Raw genomic sequence first — 24,971 nt, 5'->3', positions numbered from 1 at the left:
GAATTTAAACGCATCACATGATCACTAAAGTCTCACGTCGTATAGGTAACCACGCAACAATCTGAACATCATGTTGCAACGCATGGATATGTTTACTACTCCATCCATTCTAATTATAAGTCATTTTGACTTTTTTTTGTTCATCCATTTTACTATGTATCAAGCATATTATTACATCTATATACATAGCAAAATGGATGTACAAAAAAAGTCAAATCGACTTATAATTTAGAACAGAGAGAGTAGTTGTTTATGGCAGGGAAAGCAAAACAACTATAAAATATATAATCATGTTTATTTGAAATATATATACACAAATAAATGTAGAATCGGGTTTATTTGAAACCGGCATCGGCATGCAAGGTTGGTGTTGTATCAGCCCACAGGCCAGTTCCGTTTTTTTTTTTTTTTTTGAGAAATGCCCACAGGCCAGTTCATGTTATGGACCGGGGAGCCCTGCCGCTGCCGATGGAGGCCCACCAAAGCCCACTCGGATGCCGCAACCGGGCCAGAAACGGGACGGAACGGACTCGGTATCGATGTCCTCGTCTGACCCGCTCCCGAGTCCCGATCCGGCTCGCCTTCCCTCCTCTGCCTCCCCTGATCCGAGGCCGCCATTAATACCAACCGCACCACCTCGCCTCGCCAGCAAGAAACGCAATCCAATCCCGCGACGAGAAGATCAAACCCTCTCATTGATTGGTCGATTCGTCATCGGCTTCAACATGTCCGGAGACATGGCGGTGCAGGCGGGCGGAGAAGCGCAGCAGCAGCAGCCGCAGCAGGCCGTCGGCGGGAACCGGATTCAGGTGTCCAGCTCCAAGAAGCCGCTATTCTTCTACGTCAATCTCGCCAAGGTATCGATCCGTCGATCCATCTCTCGGCTCTGGCTTCTCGCTGCGCGCCTGCGCCCATCCTCTGAAATGGCGGTGGTTTCTTGGCTGGTGCTAATTCTCGTTGGCTTATGTTTTGTGCAGAGGTACATGCAGCAGCACGGCGACGTCGAGCTCTCCGCGCTCGGGCTGGGTGAGTCCCCTTCTTGGCCCTGTTCGGCTTACCCCAGGTTGTTTTTCAGCCAGAACAGTGTTCGGGTCCCATGATAATCTGTCACCTGTTATTGTTGTTGCAAGCTTTAGCTAAGGACGAAAAAATTGTTGGCCAATGTACTATCATATTAGTGTAGATATGTTGAACAATTCATCCCCTGTTCCATGTTCATAAACATTGGAAAAGGCTTTAGGTGTATCTTTCCTAAACAATACGAGGCTGGAGTTCACACTGATTTTTTTTCAGTAGTTGACCTATAATTCTATTTCTAAATAAATTTAGCACCTAACAGAGCCTGTTTAATTTGCTTGCAGCCATATCAACGGTTGTCACCATTGCAGAGATCCTGAAGAACAATGGTCTTGCTGTCGAGAAGAGTAAGAACTTGCCTTTCGTCATTATCAAACAACATGCATGTAGTTACATTGTGATAAGTTAATCTGCAGCCGTTGTTGGGGTATGCTCTGAACTCATCTTATTTACCCCTTTAACATGTGCAGGGATTAGAACATCTACACTTGAAATCATTGACGAAACGAAAGCCCGACCAATCCAAAAGGCTAAGGTTAGAAATCAGATCTACACCGCTGTACATTTTCTTCCTTCTTCCAATTTGTTTATCTTCATGTGGCACTCTTGTGTCGGAAAATATTGACCCTGAGCCCTGTCTGCAGATTGAGATAGTACTGGGAAAGACTGATAAATTTGATGAATTGATGGTGGCCAATGCTGGAGATGCAAACGCAGGAGATGGCGAGGAACAGACCTAGAAAGTTTGGAGACCTGTTATTGCTATTCCTTCCTGTGATCTCCCTTTTCCTCTCCTTTGTTAGGTCTGGTTAAACCGGGTGATGCTGATGCATTAAGATGAAATATGTTTAGATGTTTTATTCATATTCACTTGTTGAGTGCGGCGTTCATAGAACATACATTTGATTTGTCTCATTTGTTAACTGAGTAGTGTCTAATGTGCAATCGTTTTGTTCCTTTCAAAACGTGCAATCGTTTTCTCTATTTTGGTGGCGTTAATGATTAGTTGTGGCATCATAGACCAACATATGTACCACTGTTTTATACAGTGCTGAGTTGAGACTAGAGAAACCAGAACACAGTCTAGGGAAACTTCATGCACTCGTACTCATACAGGTGCATACAGAACCAAATCAGTTCCAGCTTCGCCACTTGTGAATTATGATTCCCTATGGCATCTGAACGTTTCCATACTTATTTGTAATGAGTTTCGAAAGACATGCTTTCAACACAAGTGGTACCCAAAAGTAAATCTGGAAAAAAGGGGTGAGTTTATCAGATCAAACCGAGTGCAAAAACGGGTTAAGAACTTATGCTGACTGCAGCAGTAACCTCAGTCCTGAGCTTCAACCAGCTCCAGCACCAGTCGATTCAAAGAAATACCGAAAGCTGCCTGCTGTCAGGATGTCGCAAAACTGAGCTCTAATGAGGTAATGCATCCGCACACACTTCACTCATCCTCTTCTTCGATCAGAATCTTCTTGCAAGCCTCGTAGCACATAAACGAAATCCCAGCAGCTGGCATCAACTTCATGCAGCTTGGCCCCAACCCTCTGTATAGGCCCCCAACCCCTTCATCCTCAAGAATGCTCAGGAGGGCATGGAGCATGTTCTTGTAAACCTTCTTGCCACCAACAGCTCCAACTTGCATGTGCTTCCGTGCGACCTCAAGAGGGAACGTCGCTGTGCTTGAGATAGCTCCTGCAGCAGACCCGATGAGCAGTGTTGGAATGTTGCCAATCTCATTTGTCTTGAACACCTTCTTGTACACCTTCTTCAGGGTGTCATAGGCGAAGTAGTTGGTTGCAGCATATGGCACCACTCCAATCAGACTTGGGGTTAAGCCTCGGTAGAGTTCAGTAGGCCCTTCATCGCGGACGATTTTGACAAATGCGTCAAGGAAGTTGTCATACACACCTCTCTGCAGAATTAGAGAGCAACCATTACAGCCTCTCATGTTTTGCACTTTAGTATGAAGGTTCGCTCATTCCATTAGATTTAGGGAAGGTATGAGGTATGCCTTGTGGTTAGCACTAACCTGTATAGTTAACCGTGTCTTAATCAATTCCAGAGGGTATGTACACAGTGTTGAGCTAACACCGGCAAATGCTCCAGCCACTAGTGAAGGAGGGACTGGGATCTTCCGTTCCTCCCCGGATTTGGGGGTCAAGAACTTATTAGCTGTATCAAAGGCAAAAAGCTGCAAAAAAATAAGTCAAAACAAACAATCAGATACTTTGAGGATGTACATATACATGTCTATGCCATAAGCATCATTAATATATCGTCATTTTACGTGACTAAATTATTACCAGAATCACAATGCATCTAATGATATCTATGTATGAAGCCATTAAGCCTATCCAAGATGTGCAGGTACTAAATGTAACTAGAAAATGCAGCATAAGCCCAGCCATACTGCTGAGAGAGTATTGTTGCGTGCAATTGTGTACTGCTCAGTTGCAGTTCACTACTAAGCCAGCAAGCCACCCAGTCTTACAATATAGGAGCTTAATCTTCTAATATTCACTAAGGGATAATAAAAGGTATAGATCATTACCCAACTCAAGATTTAAGGTCCAAACCTTGGTTTCTTTCAATAAGCAATTCTGAGTATTAAATTTCTCAAAAGACTAGTATGGTTACAAGAAGCTAGCTCTTCTATCTTGAGCAAAGAAACAGTAATTAGTTAAGTGTTTAAACTTTAAAGTCCTTGAATTTGTGCATTCAACAGCTCTATGACGCCAGTTATTTACCAGACCACGCAGACACCCAGCAACAGCCTATAGTGATTGGTCTCTAGGGTGCAAGATTAACCCAATTACCTATATGACCTAGCTCAGGAGTCAGGAGAAACAAGGAAAAACTATGTTTGAATTAACTCTGGTTCTAAGTACTCCCACCATTCCAAATTGCAAGCCATTCTAGCTTTTCTAGGTGCATTGCTTTTGCTACACACCTAGATATACACAATATCTAGATATACATATTAAAAGCAACGTATCTAAACAAAGCCAGAACTACTTACCATTTGGAATAGGGGGAGTACTTAACTGTAAGAGTTTCACTAAGATAAACCAATAACAAAAAGGTAGATTTTTCTTGATAGGTCATGGTAATGAAAAAACTAAGCTGGCTTAGCAGCTACTCCCCAGTGCTTAGAAGAATCTCAGAATCATAGAAATCTGAAGTATTGTACTGCAGCATGGCGCTTTGTTAGACTTTCTTGTGCTTTTGCTTGTAAGCTTGCAACCCCAGCATGGATGATGTAACAAACTTATTGCTTCCTTAAAAATTGAGGGAAACTCCTTTAAAAAAAAATAACAGAGAGAAAACTCTCGGTGTTAGCTTCTCCTGTTGATGGGGCTTAACTTAAGATCCAAACATTACCAAAAGCAAGCAAGTTCGTTGTGCTCTGGATGACCAACTTAAGCATATATTGCTCTATATATGTGTGCTGTGCCCAAGGATAGAAAACTCAAATTATGTAGCATTACCGACGAGGAAATATTGCAATAAATTAACACTAGATATAACCACCAACGAAATGTTCAGTTTATTTGCAAGGAGGTAGTATATATTCTGAAAAATAAATATGCAGCCAAGGGTTGATTTCCACATTGGTGAGGAATAATTGTGCCTACTGTAAATACATTGCAAAGAAAGCACAGTAAAAAATAACAGATGTGGATAAGCTATTTACCTCAATTGCCTTGCTTGGGGCTACCCGGATGACATTAACAAAGTTACCACGGAACAAGCCAGTCCATCCCTCATGCTTCATGATAGACTGGAACACTTCCGTCGTCGAATTCCCATTACTCCCAACCATCAAATGCGTCCTGATCGTCTCCAAAGGCGCAACAACAGTTCTTGACACTGTGCCTGCGATTGCCCCACTGATGAGCCTCTTGAGGTGATGATTCCCAACCTTAATCTTGAGCTTCACGACTTTCTTCTTCTTCCCCTTGTCCTTCAACCCCACCACACCTTCCCCAGGCAGAGGTGTCTCAACAACCTCCGGCGGCGAGACGTACTTCATGTACGGGTCCCGTGGTGTCTCCGGCGACGGGGACCTAGACGAAGCCCCCGGGAAGCCAACCCCAACCTGCTGGCCCATGCTGGCGAAGAGGCCGGCGGGCGGGTGGAAGGACTGGTGGAGGTTCCACGAGAGGTTGAACCCACCATCACCATCCGCACCGGATGCTGCTGCTGCTGCTGCCGGTGGAAGGGCCAGGAAGCAGCAGCTCCAATCCGTCGCCCGTTTGGCCTCGGCGCATTGCAGTCGCGCGCCGCCGCTCTTCCTCCTGCCCATTGGCTCGGCCTGTTTTCTTGAATCGACAGGATGGTGTTCTCTGCCCCCTCCAAACTCCAAAGCACAGGCGGAGAAACTACTAGTGCTGCAAAAGTGGAGGTGACGGCAATGGATTCAAAAGGTGTGGCGTGGAAACGAAGCGGAAACAGACATCTTGGGGCAGGAAAAAAGGTGCTATTTTTCAGCGGCTCGGCTCCCGTCCGAATCCACTCCCCACTAGTAGCGCGGAAAAGGACCGATTTCTAGGTTGGAACCCCACGCCCAATGAACAGGAAGGAATGGCGATACAATTGGTAAAGAATCAATCTGCAACCAGAGGAAAGGGAAAGGAATTAAAGAAATTTGGGTAGGGGATTATTACCCTATATAATAAAGATTGGGAATCGACCACTCCTCTTCCTCCTCGTTTACCTCGCCTTGCGTTTCTTGGCCGCCGCCGCCGCCACCACCGCCAGGAGAAGGAATGCGGGAGCGGCGGGTCAGGTAGGGAGTCAAAACCGGCAGCACCACCACGACGCACTTTTGTTGCTTTTTTTCTTGAACTACTTCCTCCGTCTAAACAAAAAAAAAGTCCACGTTCAAAGCTCGAATTGTATTTTTTCCCTGGACGGAGAGTAACTGGTTTTCTTTACTTGAGCAGTGACTAGTGTACTAGGAGTAGTACTGTTCTCCATCCACAAGAAGTCAAGAACAGCACTGCAGCTGTAAAGAAAAAATCATTTGTAGGTTAACTCCGAGGAGCTGACTATGCTATTTATATGTAGTGTAGTATATCTTTGCTTAGATCTTGGATGATGATGATATACCGAGGGGTTCGACTGTCGAGCGACGAAGCCACGCAAAATAGGAAAGCACGCAACATTTGGTCAGGTGGTACCATGGTAGGTGAGTGGGGCAATAAGAAGAGGAAGTGTAGATGCTTAGCTTATAATCTATACTATTCAGCTTGTTCTTTCAGCCAAAACAATGTTTTTCTCTCACAATAATTCAGTCAAAACAGTGTTTTCAGTCAATTCAGCCAAGTTTCAGCAAGCCAAACGGGGCCATAGGCCCTGTTTGTTTGATCTTATCAGTCAAAATCAGCCATACTTTTTAAGCATGAACAATATTTTTCTCTCATAATAAATCGGTCATACAAATCAGCCACAGCAGCAATAAATCCTGCCGAATAGGGCCATAATCCAGAGTGAAATACTGAAGCCTATAAACGACCTCAAATTTAGACTATATTTTTGCACACTTTTTGTCACAAGTATGCTTAAAAATGCCATAATCATGTTTAAAGTTTGGCCAGCAAAATGAGCATCATAAATTTGGCACGTTATGGACTGGCAAGATGTGGTTGCAACATTGAACGCAACGCCTACCTAACATGTGGTTACCGATCAAACGTTCTAGAATACGCAAACTCTCAAATATTCCTCCGTTCGAAATTGTACGTGTACAAAACATTTTACTGCGTACCTAGATACAACATATATCTAGTTGCATATTACAAACTAAAAACTTTACTACATATCTAGATACGATACAACAAATATCTAGTTGCATATTATAAACTATCTATCTAAAAAGTCAAAATAATTTACAGCTTGGAACAAATGTAGTATATTGTTAAGCACTTAATCCATGTTTGCTTTACTTCGCAGATCCAGAGCTTTTTAGGAGCACGAGCGGTTTAGTGGGTTAGGCCTAATCACTTTTATACATGGGCCACACTAATGAAATCTAGTGGAGTTCAACAGCAACGAGCCCGGGCGGAGAAGGCCCAAGGTCGACGGGCCCTGGGTCTGCCAGTGCTTCCTAACATTGACAAAACTGCTAGTGCGGACGCCAATTGCTTGGCGGGCGATTGAAAAAAAAATGATTGGGGTACCAATGAACTAGAGAAACAAGTAAGCTTGTGCGAACGCCGGACTTGCAAGTGAGGCAGCCAAATCTTAGTCACCAAGCAAACAACAGGCTAAGGCTCTGTTTGGTTTCAAGCTCCTAAAATTTTTAGGAGCTAAAAGTTTTAGGAGCTTTTATGAGGCTACCAAAACCTCCTAAAAGAGTGTTTGGTTTCATCTCCTAAAACTGACTAAAAACAATAAATGCACTAGCAAATAGACCATGCAGCTCTTTAGGAGCTTTTAGTGGGCAGGACAATAAAGGAGAGGTAGTGAGGGTTCAGGATGGACTTTAGGAGCTTTTAGGAGGGGGTGGAGCTCCTAAAGTTTTTGCCCCATTCTAAAGTTTTTAGAAGCTTTTAGGAGGAGGTGTTTGGTTCTTTAGGCAAATTCTATTCAGATTTTAGCTCCTAAAACTTTTAGGAGGGGTAACCAAACATGGCCTAAGCCTGTTTGACATACTGGACTTGCGGCATGGCAAACTTCACAAAAGCCATCAAAACATGTCCTAAGTCTGTTTCCTATAGTATGCTATATGCTATAACAGAGACATTTAGCATATCTTCTCATTAAGTGCATGTTTGGCACAACTCCAGCTTTAGGTGTTCCTCTAAGATGAAGAAGGCACAAATTACAATTCCTACTCCATACACGTAAAAACAATTCTAACTCATTTAGATTATGTTTGGCATAACTCCTACTTCAGATGTTCCTCTAGAGAAACCAAAGCCAGATGAAGGAGCCACAAAATTGCAATTCCTCCTCCGTACACATAAAAAAGTTCTAACTCCTCTTCTAGACATAAAAAAGGCTTTTTTTTCCTTCTCTTAGAGTGTTTGATACGACTCTTTCTGTCTGACACCACTATCGAAATCGGAGCCGTGCCAAGACGTTAGACCTTTGTTCTGTTGTAAAGGCCGAAAGAGGTGTACAGCAAGAGTGAAGGACAGAAGACAGAAGATATATAATCTATCAGCCTGTTCGGTTGACTGGTTCGTATCGTTGCTGGTTCGTGAAGAAGTACTGCTGGCTGGTTTGTGTGAGAGAAAAATACTGTTCTAGCTGGAAATTTACGATCGTTTACGACAAGCCACAGCCAAACGAACAGGCTGTATATCAGCTTTACGGTTGTGCCACATTGACAATTGAAGCGGTTAAATAGGTTTTGGAATCAAAATCAAGTTTAATTGCTTGACCATGTATCTTAAGAGTTTAATGATCCAGATGAAAACTCAGCGCAAGCTAGTTTAATGACATTTGATAGAATTTACCGTGTAATTGCGTAAATCTTATAGTACGAAGAAATACAAATAGCAAACGCTGCAATATGCATTTTTTATAATTATATAAAAGAATCATATTAATATGTAAAAGGGCCGTGGATAATACTGCTCCTGTGGACACACACGCCACGTGTTGGCCGGTGGTGTGTGGCGTGGACGCTAGCTGTGACATTCCACCGTGACCGTGTCTGCTTCAGCTTCCGGTAGATGTCAATTTCGTTCGTCTCCTCGCGTGGTTTGAATCAGCGGATGTCGCACTCCAATGGTTGGAGGGTTTCAGTGCGTCAAATAAACATCACGTGGCACGAGCACCAGGGCTGGACGTTTGGAGCAACCAAGGAATTTGGAACGGGCGTCTGCTACGTGTACTTCAATATGTTCAGTACCAAAAAATCACATACTCCTTCTCTTTTCCAAGTTAATGATGTTAATTAGTACTTGTTTTCTTACTTCTCCCTCCCCTATGACATCAATATGTTCAATATGTTCACTACCAAAAAATCACATACTCGATCGAGCAGACACTAGAGTACTTCAATATGTTCAGTACCAAAAAATCACATACTCGATCGAGCTTGGCCGAAAGCTAATCGCGTTGTTGCCAAAGCTATTTGGATGCTTCATCGTGTTCTGGCTGCAGCGAGAGTCAGTGCTAACCACCTAGACGGGCCCGCTGTTGGACCACACTACCACAGAGAAAGCGCTTGGTAGAGATTAGAGCCGGCGGCCCACACTCAGGCCCCACAGCACGAGGCCCAGGTGTGCTTCCTCTTTTTAGTTTTTCTTTTTTATTATCCCTTTTTATTTTTCTGTTTTTTGTGGATTTTCTTCTTTTAATTTCCTTTTATTTTTTATATTTCTATTCTGTTTTCATTTTGCTCTAATAAGTTGTTTTTATTTTCATGTTTTACTTTTTTATGTCCAGAATTTCATGAGATGTAATTGTAGTACCTTTGAGATGTTTTAGTGGTTTATTTTGATCTGCTCATATAGTGTGTGTGTGTGTGTATTAGTTATGCACATTGTATCTATGAGACTATGACATACATGTTGCATTCTACGTTGTTCACATAGTATACGTGCATGTTCTATGATGTATCTTTGATTACTCACATAGCACCAATGAGATGTCTATGGTATATTTTAGATTATTCAAATAGTATCCATGTGAAGTTCTTTTTTCACTTTACTCTGTTATGTAGACTTTACTCTATTTGTCCTTTTTATTCCTTTTTTCCTTTCTTTATATTTTGCTCTATTTTTTATTAATTCTGTTTATACATCGTAGATGCTCCACTGCCCCCCTTAATTAGCTAATAAATGATGGAATTATTAATTAGTGCTTTATTTGTTTATATCTTTATGTTAATTCTTGATGACATCTTTATGATTTATGACCAATATTCATATTATTTTCCCTCTACTTTGTTCTTGCTGTTATTGTGGTGGTTTTTTTATATCTAAATATTACTCTAGTTGGTTTGTACAATATATGCCCAATTAGTTAGTTAATGATGTTAATTAGTACTTGTTTTCTTACTTCTCCCTCCCCTATGACATCAATATGCTTCAGGATTATCTTTCTTTTATCATCTCCTTCTCTTTTCCTGTTATTACAGTAATTTTTTGCCTATGAATTAGATTAGTCGGATGGAGATTAGAGACTTATGGCTAATTGTTTTTTCTCTCCCGTTCTCTATATCAGTATCATTTATACTTTTAGCTTTCTTTTGTACCGTGAAACAAATGCTGATTTGGTTATTATATGTATGCACTCATGTGTATTTTATCATGTGTGATTATCGTCAGCATTATCAAAAGGGAAATATTGTATTCTTGCCACTACTTTGATGTCCAATTGTGATTTTACCCTCGTTTTTGTCATCGTTGTGATTTTACTCTTGCTTTGTAACTACTAAGGCTCAGTTTACCCTTACTTTTAACTTTGTTAGTTGTATCTGGAATAAAAAAATTAAAAAATAACAAAACCCTTCACAGTAAGACCAAAGGACAACAATACCCCTTATCCACTCATGCCCTCCCCAATCCCCCATCCTCTTCCTCTCTATCTCTCTCATTCCCCTCACGAGTGGCATGGCGCGCCGCCGCAGCTGGAGTGTCTAGCCTAGGTGAGCTTGTTGAGGAGTGCGGTGGCCATGGTGGAGAGCTGGTCGGACTCGCGGTTGGCGGCGGCCATTCGTGCCTTAGCCATCGCGGAGCCCGCTAGCGCGGCGTCGCACCCGATCCCGCTCTGGCCCGTGAGTGGCAGCAGCGCGCGCGCGGCGCCCCAGGCGCGCGCCGCCGCGTAGCCGCGCATGAGCCGCAGCGTGGGAACCGACGCGGTGCCATACAGGATGCCACACTCCTCCAACGCGCGCCGCCGCGTAGCCACGCATGAGCCGCAGCGCGGGAACTGACGCGGCGCCATACAGGATGCCGCACTCTTCCAGCGCGTCCCGCACGTCCTCGCCGTCGCCGTCGCGCCGCGCCATCCCCGCCGTGGTGTCACGCGCCGAGGCCCCGCTCGCGGCCGCCAAGTCCGCCGTCATCAGCAGGTGGCCGTGCCGGTCCACGGAGGCGGCGCCCGGCACGAACCCCAGTAGCGACACGCAGAAGGCCAAGTCCACAAAGTCGTGGATCGCGCCGCACGAGTCGCCCACCGTGTCCACCACAGCCACCGCGCCGCTAGAGAAGCTGGAGAAGCACAGCGTGGCGGCGCCCACGGCGAGGAGCGTGGCGGTGGTCCTCCTGCTCATGGCTTGCTCATTGGTGGGCATTTGTTGTGCGACCTACAAGCATGGTTTGTGGGGTGGGTGTTTATCAATGCATGCATAGTGAGGTTAGGGGGTAGGGGTGCGGCTGGGCGGCTCCTTGAGCCACGCGACGAGGGCACGGGTGTGGCCCTGAGCGCCCAGGCCTCGTTCGTCGGACGGGCAGGCGCCGGGGCATCGGGCGGCTAGGGCCCAACGGCTGAACGTGGGGTGCGGCTGAGCGGCGACGAGGGCATGGGCGAGGCCCCGAGCGGCCAGTGCCCAGCGTGGTCGTCGCGGCCAGGAACAGAAGCGAGCAGGCATCGTGGTGTAGTTAGCGAGGACAGGAGCAGTGACCCCGGCGAGATGGATTTATGCGACGTTGATGAAGAGATTAGGTAAGATTTGGTGCTCCTGTTGTTGGTTGAGGCTTGGTGCTGTATGGATATTTTTGCTATACTTTCACTTGATGTGATATTATATATCTATATTTGCATGCTGTGTGGAATCATATGTAACAAGTTGTGCAATGATGCTGCCAATTTAAAAAAAAACATGGGTAAAATCATAATATATTCAGATAAGTAGGGGCAATTTCGCATGGACAAACTTGTCCTTACTGAGCCCATTTGACACCATTACCTGCTGTTCACGGAATAGGGGTAAACATAAGCTTCGTTTTCAAAAAAACAGGGGTAAAATCACAACGATAATAAAAGCAGGGGTAAAATCACAATTGGACGTCAAAGTAGGGGCAAGAACGCAATAGCCCCTTATCAAAACGATTTCCTCTGGCCCCGTTCGCTTGGCTGAATTTGGCTGAAAAACACTGTTCCGGCTGAATTGTTGTGAGAGAAAAATACTGTTCTGGCTGAAAAAAAGAAGCCGAATAAACCAGAATATAAGGTAAGCCAAACGGGGTGTCTGTGCTCAAATTCTGGCTCCGGCGCTTCGGCCATAAGAAGAGGTGTACATCATCTTGGTTTATGTTGCGCGATAGGTTCTTTTTGTTTTTAATAAGCCGGCCCCGTTCGGTTGGCAGAATTTTGGCTGAAACTGGCTGAAAACACTGTTCTGGCTGAATTGTTGTGAGAGAAAAACACTGTTTCGGCTAAAAAAAAAAGCCGAACAAGCCGAATATGGGATAAGCCAAACGGAGCCTATATGTTTTTTTTGAAAAACTAATAAGCCTATATGTAGGGATGAAAACGGATCGGATACGGACGGATATCATCGATATTACATTTGTTTTCATATTTCTGTCCGGATTCGGATTCGAATACGGATAGTGTCAACTACGTCGGATAGGATACGATTGGATATCGACATCATAAATATGCGATTTGAGTATTCGGATACGGATACAGTATCGGATATTGGATATCCGGACTCAGATACGGACAGATCTTAACCCCTTCAAACGGATTCGATTTCGAATACGGTCGGAAAATATCCGTACCGTTTTCATCCCTACCTACCCTGTATGTTAACTGCCCGTCTACATGTTAATTGTAAAGGCGCGAGATCGACGGGATCCTACTAACTTCAGGGGGTACTATGTCAGAAGAACTACTTCATCGAGCAAGGATTCGGGAGAGCATGGGTCTCGAAGCACGTTCGGCGCTGCGGCGAGGGCTTTATCTTCCATTGATAAAGTTAAGTATCCAACAAAGTTCACGAAATTTAGCTTCTGTCACATGAACATTTCTGATAAATAAGGGGTACTGCTGGCTCGTCACATGGACCTTCTATCAACCCACGTTGCAATCCATGCAAATTCTTACTAAGACAATAAGATACCATTTAAGGGGGATTATGGGATTTTTTCTTCTTCTGTTCTCGTGTTTTCTATAAAATTGAACTGTTTCATGTGAATATGATTCTTGCGAAATTCCTGCATTCTAAACAGGCCTATTATTCAAAATGGCTAAACAAACGAAACAATATATTTAATTTCCAGTAGGTGATAATAAAGAGTAAAAGAGAACAACTTTTTACATCTTAAGCCCCCCCCCCCCCCCCCCCCCCCCCCCCCTCCCTCAAAAATAACTTAAAAAAATGTTTGGTCCAACTCCTCGGCGAAAGATGCCATCAAAGCTAAAATCGTGCAAAACAGACATAATTGATCAGCAGATTTAAATTGTCGATCTAAATCCGGATCAACACTCGACGGTGTACGCAAACTAGGAGCAAATAATACTAGATATTATTGTTAGGTCCGTTTGGATCTTTGAAATTAAATTTATTTTAATAATTATAATTTAGACACATATTAATTAAGCTAATATGATTACATATGGATTATATTTATACATTATTGTTGGCTATATGAGAGATATTTATGGTTGTATTTCTACCGTAGGGGAGCGAATTGAAGAACGTGTTATAAGTTGCAAAGTATAAACATAGAATTGTTTTCATCTCCAACTCTAAGAGTTTGAAATAGACTTACATTGAACTTTAAAAAGTGATGAAATATAAAATTTCAAACCAAATAATCTAATTTATTAACTAGATCCCAATGAAAGGATCAAACAGCCCCTTAGTATAATTGCTGCTTATTGATCCGAATAAAGTACATATCTCCTGATCTCCATCTCCACTGCAGCAATCCACGGGAAGAACGCACCCAATCGGCCACGGCCATCCTCGAGGGCGGATGGATGGGTGTCAGCCTCGTGGCGAAGCCGAGGAGTTGGTGCCAGCGGCGGCGGCGGCCTTGGGGCATCGGTCATGGCCGTACCAGACGCCGTCGGGCAGCGGGCCGCCGAAGTAGAACGTGGCCGTGGCCGGCGGCCGGTCTCGAGGCCCCGGCTGCACGACCTGCACCCACTCGGGCGCCCAGCCGTCGCGGCGGAGGTAGAGGTAGCAGACGCCGTAGCCGCAGGGCCCCGCCACGCGGAACGTGTCCGTGCCGCACCGCTCCAGCTCCCTGCTGCTCCCGGGCCCGGACGTGGGGACGACGAGCGGCCGCGCCAGCACCTCGTTTCGGTAGGCGTCCCCGAACGCGACGCTGACGGCGTCCGACGTCCGCGCCGCCGGCGAGCCGCAGGCCGTCTTCACCCTGAGCGTGTACGTGGACGTGCACGCGGCGGCCGCCCTACGCCCGGTCCCGCGGCCGCCCGCCGCCGCGACGAAGGAGGACGGCGCGAGCGCGACCAGGAGGACGGTGAGGAGCAGTGGCAATGGCTGTGCCAGCCCGCCGTGCGTCGCCATCGTCGGCGAGGGTGGCACCGGAGGTCGATGCGAGCGGAGGCCAGCAGCTGGCGGTGAGGACTGACTCACGACTGAAGTTGAAGGAGTAGTAGGCGCGGTGAGGGAAGGGATATAACGTGTCAGGGACACCGACGAAAGTCAGAAACGCCTGCCTGGGCCCCGAACATGGCGGCTGGCGAGTGGACGGCCGAGGCCGCGTCACGGGTTCCAGTTCCAGGCCGCCCGTTTGGTGTGATGAAGTGGGCGCGACGGCTGGCGCTCTGGCGCATGCGCCACGCAAGGAAGAGGCAACAGCTGCAGCGGGCTGCTTCTCGTATCTCGTGTGCTCTGGATGCCTGGGAATCTGTTGCGTACGCACTCACGCTGCCCGCCCGCGTTGGAAGCCTGGCTTCGACGCCGGCGTCTCACCCGGGAAGTTGCCTCTCGCGCAGACGTGTTATAATGGTCAACTGATGTGTTCACCATGCTTAGAGTCGGTTGATCTTCGAGTATCTCTCAGCTGTGTTCATTGTCTAAGTATAGTTGTAGGTTTGTTCGTATACCGTGTATGTGAGGTGTGCGTGTGTATGGTGGTGTGTGTCTGTATCCGAATAGATTCTATAACTGTACTGAAGATAAGAGGCCAAAAAAAACTTTGCTACCTTTTAAAAAAAAAACTGTGGTGTACAGACTGACAAAAGACCTAGGCCAAACAAAGCACCAGCAAAAAAGCTCAAAAAGTAGGAGTACATGCCTCGTTTAGACGTGTTGCTCTCATGTAAATTCAAAAATAAACTCCGGGCGAACACTACTACGTGAATGGTTTATAGGGACGGCTGGTAAGAGTTTATAGAGATGACTCGGCCAGCCGTTCCTACTATATCGTCTCTAGAAATTATGTATTTGTAGGAACGGTTCTCAGACCGTTCTTATAAATCGATTTATAGAGGCGGCTGGTGTTATTAGCCGTCTCTACAAAATCGATTTGTAGGGGCGGTCGTAGTACCAGTTGCTCCTATAATATCTGTTTGTAGGGGCGGTTCAGAGTAGACCCATTCCTACAATATATTTTTTCACAAAAAAAATTAAATTTATAATTCAAATTTGACCAGAACATATATATATATATATATATATATGTGCATATATAATTCAAATCTGACCACAAGCACAAGAGCATTATATAAACTACCATTACAAGTCCAATTCACAAGAATATATACAATCCATCATTAAATAGACATAATTCACAAGTCTAATTTGTTCCACAAGTCTAAACCGTCGCACAAGGTAAGACCAATGTCAAATTCTATACACATTGTTATCAACGGCCTAGAGCTAGCCTTTCAGTCTCACGAAGGTGTTGGTACTGAGGATTTCTACCTAAGTCAGAATCTCGGTCATGGTAGATGCCTTTGACATGTACAATCTAGTCCAATATGAAGTTGCAAAGGTCGTCGACGAGCTCTAAGAGTTGGTCATTCTTATATGTGTCTCTTTTCATTTCTTTCTCTTTTTTCTACTACAAGAGAACAAGTTTTGGTTTAGTATTTCATATCATGTGCGAAGTTTTTATATTACAGGTGAAGAGGTTCAAACTTACCCTTAAGGGGTGTCTTCTGTAGGCACCGGTGTTACTCATCATAGAACATATATAATATCTATAATGTACACTCTCAGGCTTTTGCTTGGGGCACTGTGTGTTTTGCATATGGAAATGTTAAGTAATGTTTTTGACAGCCATGTAATGGAGTACTAAAGTAAGTTACACTTACCGCACATAGTATTTTTATAGTCAGGTTTTCCTTCCTTACTGGATCATGCCTTCCGTGATGTTTATTGACATAGAACATGAATGCCCTGTTCGAATTATTTTATATAAAGGCAACTTGTTAGTATCCAAAAATGAACGTTACAAATATGTATACAAAGATATAAGCTAATGAGGATTATCGATATGTATACGTCTTAAGAATTGATATGAAGTCTTTGTATATCACCGGATCCCTATCTATTGAATCAAAGACCCATGCCATGCTCCTCCCGATATCGACGCCTATACAAATTCAGTGGTTGCTGCAAAAATTTAATCATAGAACTAGATAAGCTCTTTTGCATCGAATAAAATATATCGAACAAAGCTTTAAGTATAGAGTTGAACTTACTCGAAGTTGTATGGTAGCCATATAGTAGAGTGATGTTGGAGATTTTTAAAAGCCAGGGCAATATATGCTAAAACCTTAAGGGGCTCTTGCCTTAGTTTCTTCGCATGGATGTCATCTTTCTCCCGAAGGGTCTTTCCAGCAGCTAGCTCTTTAGCATCCAGTTTCCACTATCTCGGGTAATTAAAATTTGTTTGTGCTATAGCTTGAGGGTCTATATACCTGGCTTTCACACTTGGCATTTGTTTTATAATGTGCACTTGCATTCTATAAATCACGGCGTGGGTTAATTACAACAAAATCCAAAGATTACATTCATATCATATCGGGAGGGCAAGGACTTACAGGCACCACGTGTGAATTAGATTTATTTTCATTGCTCCAAGGTAAAAGCATGTCTACATATCATTGAAGTCAAAGATAATTTTTTTCAGATGGGCTTCCAAATGTGCCGGTGGGGAAGCATGCTTGTACAAGGTCTATGCTCGTTAGGAGAACATGCAAGTACCAATCATAGAACCTTCTCATTCCAAGTGGTAGGCGCTGGATGTCCCGGTTTGGTAGGAATGGCTTGCTTTTTTCATATGTTTTCGGGTAATCCTTTGACCATTTGATGGCATCAACATTTGGATACTTCTTTGCTATTTGGTGGACTTTGCTAGTGACGGCCTCCTCAGAAGCCCGTGTTGGGACTTTTTTAACTTGGTTCTCAGGCTTGAACTGGTCATGGGCATACCACTTGTGCACCGACGAGACGTCTTTCATCGAAACATAAATTGGCCTTATGGTAATTGGATGCTTCTTTCTAAGTTCCCATTCAGGCATGTCCTCATCTTCTTGTGCGTCACTTTCTTTAGGAGGCACTCGATTCTTATGCATCACCTTCTTTAGGAGGCACTCGTTGTTCATGTATCGGCTGTGCTTGTTGAGAAGACTGTGGCATCTCATCATGCACTTGCTCGGTACGAGCTGGAGAAGGTTGTGGCTTATCAGACACATGCTCACTAGGAGGCAAAGAAGAATGTGGCATCTCAGGAATATGGTGGTCACGAGACGGTGAAAATATCTCCCTGTCCTCAATAACTCGCTTTAAATTTGAGAGAGGGGAGGTGGCGAAGAAGCAGTCAATATAATGTCTCGTTTGTGCCAGAGGTTGAACTGCCCCATTACGTCTCTGAGTAACACCAGCCCCTCGGGAGTTGCGTAGTCTATCCTCCACTGCATGAACTCGGGCTTCACAGTATGCACCTCGACCCTAGTGTAGTCCGACAGTATCTTATTATTGTGGTGTAAGCTATCGGAAGGATGTACCACACCCGTTGCCACCTCCATCACAACGTTCTACCAGCCGCTAAGAAACACCAAGGTGCAACTAGTTGGTTCCTGTATGCAATCGACGGGAGTTGTGGCTATAGTGGAACCTTGGCTGCTAGGAACTTTCGGAGGGCTACCAACTAATGCTAGTTCTCCCGGTGGCGCCATTAATGTATGTGGCTCCATAGATAGTCCTTGCTCCTCCAGCGCCTTCACAACTAGAGCCTCACTTTGAGCTCAAGATTAGCCTCCCGGTCTCTGCCATGTTTCTTGTACATGTGCCTATCCTATTCGAACCCGTGCTTGCAGGTCGTCCTTTTCCCTAGCCCCTGGTGCGACCTGTGTGCTCGTTGTTTCCCAAGCCAAGGCTAAGCTTGTCCCTCTCTCTGGAAGGATTGAATGATCCCTTCTCCTTGTCTTTAGCATATTTTAGTATCCTTGATACTGCCTCTTGGGTCTCTGGCTTATCAAACTTAAGATTACCGCTGGATGATTCTATACTCCTCGCACATATATAATTCCTTGAGCGTACCTTCAAATTCTTCACATCGATATTCCTAGAAGTTATGGCCTGTTTGTCCACCTTCCTAAACTGCTCTTTCTTGGTATAGTAGCCACCAGAGCCTAGATGATGGTGGTGTTTGTTTCTCTTCGCCAGCTCGGTGTTACGAGCACTGAGCTTCAATGCCTCCGATGAAGTCTTCTGAGCCACGGCTCCTCCCATTGACTAGGAGTTATGTTGCCGAACTCGTTGAAGGGAGTTAACCCCTTTTGGATATACTTCTTGTTGAGCTCCGACCTCCAATGTCGGAATGACTCTCCCATGATCTTGAAAGCATTTTTTACCAGTTCTTGCTTACCCTCCAAAAATCTAAAATTGAGCTTCAGCTGCTTATCCCATAGTTCATCCTTTTTCCTCTCTGGTACCTCTTTCCAATTAGGGATTACTGGGTTCAATTTATCTCTTACTAGGGCCCCGATCGCATTACAGAATCATCCTCTGAATTCCTTTGGCTCAAGGATCTCCCCTACTGGCCTGACCTTCGTTATCACATAGCATGACTTATCTGGATATTGGTTTGCTTTTCTATCCCCTCGTTTCCTCTTTGGCTTGGTAGTCATGTTCGTGGTTGTGTCTTGAGGTTGTGGAGCAGAGGCCTTAATGTCCGTCTCTGTGGCTGTTGTCTCTGCTCTTCTTTCCTCTACTCTGTTTTGTCCGACAAGATGTCATGGACATCGACGTCGTCTTTTTCGAGTTTCAGGAGGGACCTGAAAGCATCTAGGCCCCTAGATGGGTTTCGGTGATTAATGACAATACAAGATTACTGTGACTAACGTGTGTTTTGTAGATACAATTAAGTTAGGTCATGGTAATGACAATTGATTAGGCAATCATGGTTGTCATGCCTCTATGATGGAAATCGTTTTGGTTTTCAAAGGATGGACGACAAGGTTAAGGATGGATTAGTTCTAAGTGTCGTTTGGTATTGAAGTGACACTTAGAGTAGTTTAGGACTTTATTTTTCCTTTGGCCATACTATTAAGGGGGGTTAGGACGGGTAGCTATCATGAGGAGGACCCTGCTACCGAGGATGGGATATCGCGAGGGATTGACTCGCATTCAGTTGTGGCTACTGAACACTCTGATACAGCAGACAATCTTTGATGTATGGGATGTCATTCTTTCTGAGATGGAGGATACACTTGTAGAGGGATTCAGAGGACACAGATAGCTACCGTATGCTCACTAGATCACTTTTCTGATTCACAGGGTAGTCACAGTGAGGCCTCCTGAGATGTTGGCAGAGTATTCTAGTGTTTCTATAGAGTTTCTAGCATATAACATGACACAGATGCTCCGCCATAGTACAGCGAGGACACCTAGCCAGCCGCATCATCGGCCAGAGGTGCCAGAGTCTGTAGCCCAGCAGGATGAGACTATCAGGGGCATTACAGCGATAGAGGAGGAGCAGCTAGATACTCAGCAGGAGGGTATGGTCGAGAGCGACCCCAGTGATAGCTCAGATGATGATTATCAGGATATCCCTCAGATGCCTCCTCGACTACATTACAGTGAGGCCAGTGGCTCTAGCTCAGCTTCACCTACACCGTAGACAGACCCCGCTCTACTTGCTATACTTGAGCGGATGAGGCAGGATCAGGCTCGCTAGGCCCAGGAGACAGCAGCTGCTCTAGCATAGGTTCAGGCCAGACAGGACAAGTTCTAGCAACAACAGCATGCTATCCAGCAGCAGCAGGCCATGCAGCAGTAGTAGCTCCTCATGCAGCAACAATTACTTGGATTCATGCATCATGTTGTTACTGCTATTGGGGCTCCACCACCACAGCTTATACCTCAGCTCAGCCAGCCTGCCACCACTTCATAGACTCTAGTTCTATAGCCCAGTGGGCTTCAGAGTCAGGGACAACCAGCTCCCCAGTTTGCTTCACTAACAGAGCAGGTGTCCTAGTGGTTTGCCTCGCCTTTGACAGCCCAGGGTCTTTCCTTCACACCTCTATATACGGGCTTCACACCGGCTCAGACATCTTCGATGCTTGTGATAGATACCCTAGTTTCCAGGAGCCTTGGTGCTACCTTCAGTGAGTTGACAGGGCAGCCAACACCGCCAGATCTACATGTCCTTGGTCCTTCCATAGTTGCTCCTATTATTGGGACTACAGAGATGCTCCCTTCATCAGTCGCATCATTAGAGCCGCCTACTTCAATGATACCTACAGAGTCACAGGCCACACTAGTCCCAAATCCGACCCAGACTGCTTCAGCTTCACTTCCAGCGATAGAGGGTCATATAGCTCAGAGCTTAGGATCAGATGATGATGATACCCAGTTCCAGATCGCTCATCGCACCTCAGCACCCGACTCGTCCGCTGTAGCCCCACCGACCGACCCTTAGGTTTTGGTGTTTGACGCCAAAGGGGGAGAGGGATCGAGTATGATAGACTTAGGGGGAGCGATATATCTAGGGGGAGCTTATCTATTACATTTGGCTTTTTATGTGTGATACTTATTATGCATTCATGTTTACTTTTATGCATTGAACTACATAAGTGTGATCGTAATCGTGATATTTATGTGATTGTGACATTTATGTGATATGTGACATGTGTGCTCTCTACTTTGATCTTTATATATGTCATGTCATGTCACTTGGTTATGCTTATTTGTTTTGCTTCCGCGTTTTACTCCAATGCAAATGAGTTTTATTTCTTCTACTCATGCTTATTTCATATCTATTGAGTACATCATGTTGGCTTGGGTCATTTAAGCTTACCTAACTCTTTTGTTCTTATTGTCAAAAGCTTATATGAACCAAACATGTTGAAAACCTCGTCTCTTTTATATACTCGAGGTTATATTATCATCAATCACAAAAAAAGGGGGAGATTGAAACCATCTAGGCCCCTAGTTGGGTTTTGGTGATTAATGACAATACCAGATTACTGTGACTAACGTGTGTTTTGTAGATGCAATTAAGTTAGGTCATAGTAATGACAATTGATTGGGCAATCATGGTTGTCATGCCCCTACGATGGAAATTATTTTGGTTTTCAAAGGATGGATGATAAGGTTAAGGATGGACTAGTTCTAAGTGTCGTTTGGTGTTGAATAGACACTTAGAGTAGTTTAGGACTTTGTTTTTCCTTTGGCCATACTATTAAGGGGGGTATGGACGGGTAGCTTGACCTAGGTGAGTCTAGTGGGTTAGGTGTGGTGCACACTTATCAAATCTTGCACTAGGTAGCTCCTAAGTAGCCTTTAGATCAATTGGAGCGAACTTTATTCATATATGATTGCGAGTTTGAAGTGAATGGAGGGTCAAATGTTGACCGAACGATGGTTCCGGTGTGACCGGATGCTGGCGCAGAGTCCGGTCAGTTCATTTGATCAAGATGAAGTCGCCTGGATGCGATCGGACGTTGAGTGAAATGTGACCGGACGCTGGGTGCCAGAGTCCAGTCAACTCCAGTAAGGTCCTAGAGAGGGAGAATCCTGATCTGACATGTCCGGTCAGTGCTGACCAGATGCTGGTCAGGTTTCGGCTACTGATCGGACGCTGAACAGCAAAGTGACAGGACGCTGGGTGCCAGAGTCTGGTCAACATCAGTAAGGTTCTAGAGAGCAGTTCTTATGACCAGACGCTGGTCAGGGTCCGGTCACAACTTAACTGCTTGGTGGCGGGGAGAACTGATTGGAGCGTCCGGTCACCTTGACCGGAGCGTCCGGTCACCCCGTAGTGGCACATAACGGCTTGTTTTGAATGAGGGGTTATAAATATTTCCTCTATTCACTCAAGGGGTTACTTTTGCTCATTTCAACAGCTGAGAAACACCCTTGAAAGTGCTAAGGAGAGCAAGGTCCTAGTGAGGTGATTGAGATTTGAGAATCCAAGAGAGAGACCTCATTAGTGAAAAGAGAGTAGCAAGTGTGTATCCACCCTTCTCATTAGGCTTGTTGTGGTCAAGTAAGAGTTTTTACTTGTTACTCTTGGTGATCGCCATCACCCAGATGGCTTGGTGGTGATTGGGAGTTTGGTGATCATCCGGTGGACCTTGTGGATGACCCAACTCAAGTTGTGAGCGGTTGTGGGTGATTCACCGCGATGGAGTGTCGAAGAATCAACTCGTAGAGAGCACTTGATCCTTGCGCGGATCAAGGGGGAGCTACACCCTTGCGTGGGTGCTCCAACGAGGACTAGTGGGGAGTGGTGACTCTCTGATACCTCGGTAAAACATCACCGTGTTCCTTCTTCTCTCTTTACTTTGAGCATTTACTTTGAGTAATTCAATTCTTGTCTTTACATTCATAGAATTGCCATGCTAGAGTAGGATTGGAACTTAGGGTGTAAAATTTTTGTGCGGTAGAACATTAGAAACACTCTCTAGGCACAAGGGGTGAAGTGGGTTAAGTGTAGGGTTTAATTATTGCAAAGAATTTTAGAATTAGCCCAATTCACCCTCCCCTCTTGGGCATCTTGATCCTTTCAGGACCTATATATACGACAGGTCAAAGTGTTAGCAGAGATAACACAGCGAAAGCTTTAGCAAAATTTATAAGCTAAGGCTTTATCCCTACCTCCTCATTCAGGTCAAAATCCTTATCCAAATCTTCCTCCGTTGGCCTTCTTCTGGCTTCACATGGCAAATGATCCTCGGGACTTGCATATCCCTCTTCTGAGTCCACATCATCATCATCCTCTTCTTCGCCTTCAGCAGCCTCTCCTGCTCTCTCTTTCTCCTCGTTACACTGCTCCTGAGTAAGCATCACTTCTAGATCATTTTCTAACTCATTATCGAACTACTCTTGAGTAAGCTAGTCCTCTAGTGCTTGCTCCTCATAGGTTCGCTGCTCATCATGCTCGGGGCATCGGGCTGCACTGTCTGGTGTCCGTGACATTACTTCGCGCTTTGTTCTAATAGACGCAAGAAAGTGTGCTTTAGGTACGCGAGAAGGTATAAGAAATCAAAAAGGTCTATAAACTAAAGTAGTCCTATAAAACAACAATATATAAAAAAACGAGTAGTAGCAGTAGTAGAGGCCTCAAAAACATGTCAATCATCATTTGATCATGAACTTAGAGCATCAAGGCATCATAACAGAGAAGAGAGGAGAATGTAATGTAGGGGCGGCTGGTAATGATGCCAAGTTCCTCACAAGTTCTTGATCATCAGCTCATATTCCGTATAATGTATGGATTTAGACAATTTCATCATCGGTAAAATAAAGGAGAGGAGAGGAGAGGGGAGATTTAGCAAAAAAAAAAGCAACAGCTGCTTAGCAAACAAAGAGCAGCAGCTGATGACAAAAATAGCCAAAAAACAGCAGCATTGGTCTCATTAGTAGCAGAAAATCGATTAACTTTTAGGCTTCCGAGCTGCTGAAATAAACGTTTGTATCCCTTGGCCCTTGCAACTAAAAAAGAAAAAACATGGAAGGAGCATTTGTTATAGTTTATGGTCTGATGAACTCTTGTCCAGTAGAATGATTGTAATTATTCCCTTGAAAGAGGTATGCAAAATTAGTTCTCGAATTGGAACTTCACTATAGGCTTAGCATCAACACGCAAGGCTCTAGATGTGACTGTGAGTATTTTTAGTTGGAAAACTATAATTCTAGACGGTATTCCAAGTGATATAGATACGTAAGTTCCTTTGAACCACCTCGCAGAATGATGCAATAACTATATTGTATTATAAATAATGGCTAACACTTCATTTATAATACAGGAGTTTATCTGGCTTCTGTGTCCTGCAATTAATGGCGGCCTAGGATAATGGCCAACTCACACGAATCAATATGGTGAGCGTCAACGTTGTTTCATGGTCATATATACTTTTTGCTTTATATTACACGATCTCCCTGTGTTTTAAGTCAACAGAGCAATTTATGTTTATATGGTTATCCTACTCATAGCATGCTCTTAATGTTACTAAGATCCTAACTCTTATATATTGTTCATATTTATTAATAGTGGAGTTTCCCTATCTTGATCAGGAGCAGTGACAAAGCTAGCGGTGGGGCTACCCCTACCGATCCTAGACACGTGGAGCCCCCCTAAGTCCTCTCTTAAAATTTTATACATATATGTATTAGGTATGAGGGGCTAAGATTAAGAGAAGATAAAAAAGCCTCTATTCTTTTGTTCAGCCCCTCCTAAATTTTTTTCTGACTTCATCACTGATCAAGAGTGTGGAACATGCTACTACAGCAACAGAGAAAGGTTCCGCTGTTTGTACAGGTTGACTTAATGTGGTTTTATGACTCAATTAGTCAATTATGATATTCTGTTTTGTTTCTTTTTCCCTACTATTACCATGAAAAATATGATGCGCCCGTCATTGTTACTGCTAATCTTTGGGTAAGTCATATATCCTTTTTATTTATCCATATCTATATAGGGACCTGTACACCTGATTAGGCAGCAAAAAATACTCACACCATCTCAGACGTTACAGTTCAAAATATT

General features: G+C 44.4%; 4 protein-coding genes across 6 annotated transcripts; 1 reads left to right on the top strand and 3 right to left on the bottom strand.

Annotated features, from left to right (window-relative positions):
• Nucleotides 1-479: 479 nt before the first annotated feature.
• LOC136516945 (uncharacterized) lies at nucleotides 480-2,078 on the top strand. The gene is made up of 5 exons (XM_066510449.1): nucleotides 480-857; nucleotides 978-1,026; nucleotides 1,362-1,424; nucleotides 1,548-1,612; nucleotides 1,722-2,078. Exons 1-5 carry the CDS (start codon nucleotides 495-497, stop codon nucleotides 1,815-1,817), a joined length of 636 nt encoding a protein of 211 aa, XP_066366546.1. The 5' UTR covers nucleotides 480-494; the 3' UTR covers nucleotides 1,818-2,078.
• A 158-nt stretch (nucleotides 2,079-2,236) lies between these two features.
• On the bottom strand, nucleotides 2,237-6,081 carry LOC136516944 (adenine nucleotide transporter BT1, chloroplastic/mitochondrial-like). Of its 3 annotated transcripts, XM_066510446.1 has the most exons (5): nucleotides 6,025-6,081; nucleotides 5,754-5,947; nucleotides 4,781-5,477; nucleotides 3,116-3,277; nucleotides 2,237-2,998 (listed from the first exon to the last, which is right to left on the bottom strand). In XM_066510446.1, exons 1-5 carry the CDS (start codon nucleotides 6,064-6,066, stop codon nucleotides 2,528-2,530), a joined length of 1,566 nt encoding a protein of 521 aa, XP_066366543.1. In that variant the 5' UTR covers nucleotides 6,067-6,081; the 3' UTR covers nucleotides 2,237-2,527. The 3 variants fall into 3 exon arrangements, with proteins under 3 accessions (XP_066366543.1, XP_066366544.1, XP_066366545.1); XM_066510447.1 differs by lacking the exon at nucleotides 6,025-6,081 and having other exon boundaries at nucleotides 4,781-5,698; nucleotides 5,804-5,986; XM_066510448.1 differs by lacking the exon at nucleotides 6,025-6,081 and having other exon boundaries at nucleotides 5,809-5,943.
• A 4,608-nt stretch (nucleotides 6,082-10,689) lies between these two features.
• Nucleotides 10,690-11,320, bottom strand: LOC136516612 (uncharacterized). Its single transcript, XM_066510054.1, has 2 exons — nucleotides 10,972-11,320; nucleotides 10,690-10,892 (listed from the first exon to the last, which is right to left on the bottom strand). The coding sequence occupies exons 1-2, from the start codon at nucleotides 11,318-11,320 to the stop codon at nucleotides 10,690-10,692; spliced, it is 552 nt and encodes a 183-aa protein (XP_066366151.1).
• Nucleotides 11,321-13,712: 2,392 nt separating this feature from the next.
• On the bottom strand, nucleotides 13,713-14,721 carry LOC136518833 (embryo-specific protein ATS3A-like). Its single transcript, XM_066512524.1, has one exon. It carries the CDS (start codon nucleotides 14,528-14,530, stop codon nucleotides 13,985-13,987), a length of 546 nt encoding a protein of 181 aa, XP_066368621.1. The 5' UTR covers nucleotides 14,531-14,721; the 3' UTR covers nucleotides 13,713-13,984.
• Between the last annotated feature and the right edge of the window lie 10,250 nt (nucleotides 14,722-24,971).

Source organism: Miscanthus floridulus, chromosome 17 (assembly GCF_019320115.1).
Source record: "Miscanthus floridulus cultivar M001 chromosome 17, ASM1932011v1, whole genome shotgun sequence".
Taxonomy (NCBI): Eukaryota; Viridiplantae; Streptophyta; class Magnoliopsida; order Poales; family Poaceae; genus Miscanthus; species Miscanthus floridulus.
This window is presented reverse-complemented; position numbering and strand designations above follow the sequence as displayed.